Source organism: Cryptomeria japonica, chromosome 8 (assembly GCF_030272615.1).
Source record: "Cryptomeria japonica chromosome 8, Sugi_1.0, whole genome shotgun sequence".
Lineage (NCBI taxonomy): Eukaryota > Viridiplantae > Streptophyta > Pinopsida > Cupressales > Cupressaceae > Cryptomeria > Cryptomeria japonica.
Genome location: NC_081412.1, coordinates 172,820,911 through 172,824,942, shown reverse-complemented (window position 1 = coordinate 172,824,942; position 4,032 = coordinate 172,820,911). Strand labels below are relative to the sequence as shown.

At 40.0% G+C, this 4,032-nt stretch overlaps 1 protein-coding gene across 1 annotated transcript; it reads right to left on the bottom strand.

Moving 5' to 3' along the window:
• Positions 1 to 1,354: 1,354 nt before the first annotated feature.
• Positions 1,355 to 1,873, bottom strand: LOC131857579 (uncharacterized). Its single transcript, XM_059210261.1, has one exon. It carries the CDS (start codon positions 1,871 to 1,873, stop codon positions 1,355 to 1,357), a length of 519 nt encoding a protein of 172 aa, XP_059066244.1.
• Positions 1,874 to 4,032: the final 2,159 nt, after the last annotated feature.

Here is a 4,032-nt window from a genome sequence, read left to right as displayed (position 1 = left end):
ATTCCAAAAGTAGACTTTTATGCAAGGGGTCACCAAGGAGATGAATACATGTGGCAGCCGTGGGTCTCCTGGGAGTTTGTGGATATTTTCATTCATCATCACATCAAAGAGGAGCATATGAAGAGTTGGTAGCCTTCATTGCTTGATTCAAGTCAAAGATGGAAAGGTATTAAACTATTAATCATGCAACACATCATGGACCTCCCTAAGATTTACATTTATGATGTTGGGTGTCAAGCGGTCAAGTTGTTTCCCAAAGAGGTGATAAAATTACATGAGTTGTACATTGGAGATAGTAGATCTTGCAATATTGTTTGGCAGGAGTTGTCTCACTTTAGGTACATGATCCAAATTACATAAGTGTTTCAGATTGATTCATGATATTGGCAGGGTGACACTTGAGCATCCGGGAAGGACATGTGTCATTTGTTAGGTATAAGATCTAAACACTATGGACATTATAACATGATTCATCATCTGGGTTTGCGATTGCTTGTGGGCAAGCAATTTTGGGAAGGACAGGCTGTCATGTTTCCTGTTTTGGATTGAAATAATTAATAATATTATTTAAGTTGGGTCAAGTATTTTCTAATTTTAGGGTCAACTTAATAAAATTATTATAATTAAAATAAAGTTGTTTTTAAACACGCGTATAAAAAAAAAGTTTTTAAAAATATCTGGAGGGAAATTTAGAACCCAAGGGCCCAATTTTAAATTTGTATCAAGTAGGTGTCTATTTTCATTTGATCATCATGAATTCATTTGTTTTCTTCCATTTTGAAGTTTATGCTCATTTTGCCCTCCAAGGATGAAGACCCTTGGCTACATTCTGAGGACTAGGACTAGGAGGACAAAAATCCTCTTGGTTCTCTGTTTCAAGAGGTCAAGCGGATAGCTTTTTGGAGCTCCTCACATCAATATAAAACCAATTGGCATAGGAGGATGTTATTCCCAAGTGACAATTGTTTTGCCAATAAAGTGTAATTCAATGCATTGCAGAAATAATAGACATAACAGAATACAACATGACAGAATATAAAGAAACTCAGATCTTCATTGATTCATAATAATGTCAGTACAATGACAATGACCATACTAACCCTCCCTCCATGACCAAGGACTCGCTAATATATAAAGTTGACTGGTCAGTTACCCGATGTCAACTGTCGACAACCGACGGGTTAACTGCCGTCATTAACTCTAATTACATTAAATGTCTTATTGCTTAATTACCCGACAACATCATCCCCCCCAAAAACAAATGTCATCTCCGGACGACAGACAACAAAATGGGAATGATATGCCTACAATAGAGAACAACTACGAACCCCACAAAATAACAACTACACACAGACTACTGAGGGGGTAAGGGAGGCATCCCTGATGGTGGAGGGGCTGGGGCTGCTACTGCCAACTGCTCCCGAAGCTGTACCACCTGGTCGGTCCGGTATTGGAGGTCCTGCTCAGCCTGCAACTGTCGCTCTCGGGAACTCCTCACTCGAAACACTGCCTCCATCAATTCTTGATGCTTCGCCTCCAACTCGGCTGCCAGGGTAGCAACTCTCGATTCTGCTGAGGCTCTCTCATTTGACTGCACTGCCAACTTTGCCTTCACGACACTCAATTCTCCTCTCACGGTGGCAAGGATCTCATCTGTACTCCTAGCATGGGTGCGCTGCTGCGCTAACTCTGTCTCCAATGCAGGGATGCGAGTGGCCAACTCCTCCTGAGCCCTATCTGCCTTGAGCTGAGTCTCTCGAAGCTCGAGATACCTATCTCGTACAGCCTGCTCAATCCGTCTGACTCCCTCCGGCCACCTCCTGGCTCTGCCACTCTGCTCGCATCTCTGGAAGATCAAGCGTTGGCCATCCATGCTGCTCAAAAAACTGCTGAAATGCCACTGCTACTCCAGATGTAGCAAACGCAAGGAGTCTCTGCAAAGTGAGCTGTCCGACAGACTCCTCTACTGTCGAGGCAACCAGTAGCTGAACCTCCTCCTCCATCCTGGCTAAGAACTGCACCATGGCAGTAGTATAGTGGTGAGTATTCCTGCTTGTCACGCGGGTGACCCGGGTTCAGTCCCCGGCAACGGTGCCAAATGCTTTGCCAATAAAGTATAATTCAATGCATTGCAGAAATAATAGACATAACAGAATACAACATGACAGAATATAAAGAAACTCAGATCTTCATTGATTCATAATAATGTCAGTACAATGACAATGACCATACTAACCCTCCCTCCATGACCAAGGACTCGCTAATATATAAAGGTGACCGGTCAGTTACCCGGTGTCAACTGTCGACAACCAACGGGTTAACTGCCGTCATTAACTCTAATTACATTAAATGTCTTATTGCTTAATTACCCGACAACAACAATAGGCTGATCCACAGCTGTGTTCAGATTGGTAGCTGGCCACCATTATTAATTGCAGCGTTTTGAGGTCTGAAGTATTGCTGCCTAGGGTTTATTCAAGCTGTGGGCAGAAAACAGCTTAAGGATAGTGAAATGCTCGCAGTAATCAGCACCACTTCTGAAGGTGGAAATTTAACATATTGAAAAATTGTCAGACCTCTAGTGCTGCCCTAATGCATTTCCAGATCTCACACTTAGCTGGGTGGAGGCACAGGAACAGTTCATAACTGCTGCAGTGCATCTACAGGCTCTTCATTGGCAATTTCAACCCCCGTTTTGCATATATTTCAATACATTGGCAGCTTTTCATCACCATTGCACTATTAGAGTCTATCAATATCATTGTCTTCGCTGGGATCTGCACTCAAGAGTTAGGCACATCAGATCGCAGGTCTAGATCACTTGGACAGGATTTGCTCCAACAGATCGGGCCTCCTGTACCCAGTGATCAGTTCGTCTGGGGCCTGCTGCCGTACCTTTACACTTGGTACAGTCTTGAGTATTAATTGGAAAACACACAGGTCTGTAACCAGTAGCTGGGTGGCTAAATGAGTTGTGGACATTCCCACAGTTGTACAGACTGCTTGTAGCACCTGTTGGTGAGCACATTTGGTTGTAATTCTGAGTTAACTCCATTCAGCATACAGCATTGCATATCTCTGACATTGAATAAAATATTATTGGGTGAGGTTACAAACTTCTGTCATGTTGATTACTAGTGACATCTGACCTTCACTGGGGAATTTCAAGTGTTTTTCCATTAATTACCGTTGTGTTGGTTCTCATTAAAAAAAACACAAATCTACTTTAGGGATATTACATATAGTTACTCTTAACATTTGACAATTTTACAAGTATCGACAATAATTCCTTTTTTTATAAGATATAGCTTATATTTTTAATTTTATGATTATGGAATTTTGAACAAAATGTTATATTTATAATAACACATCTCCTCACTTCCTTGCTGGGTGACCTAAAATATTATTTGTATAAAATTGTGTAAAACAATAGCTTTTAAGTCTCTATTACTATTATAAAACAGGTCTCTACTACTAGTATAAAATAGTAGACAAAGTTGATAAATTCATATTTGTTTTGCCTGCAGAAGATCTTGAATCTATTAGTGAATTTCAATTTATGGGTGTATAGTCCAAAATAATTGTCTCAATTGTTTCCTTTGGTATGATTCATGTCGAGGGAGTTTCTATTGGTTACCTTCCTTTTCTTGTGTTTGTTTTTTGTTACATTGTATTCTTTTCTATTAAAATCAATAGTAGCTTTGCTTAAATAAATGGAACAACTAAGACAATATTATTTGGATCTATCTCTGATTTGAAGTATTATATATGTTGAGATGTGGTTGTTGCATGAGCCTTGGATTTTGGGAGGAGATTTCAGTATTTCATCCTAGGTGTTAGTTACTTTCTTTTTCTTGATGTGCTAAAAGTAAAAGGAACATTAATTTCTTGGAATCTAAGGATATGTTCCTCTTACGTGTAGGTAGTTTGAATTGGGCTACTTGCAATCAAATTAACATTGATATCTTATTTTGTATTTTTCCTTTCTACATGTGTCAACCAAGTCTTCCCTCCACCGACTTTGTGAATTTG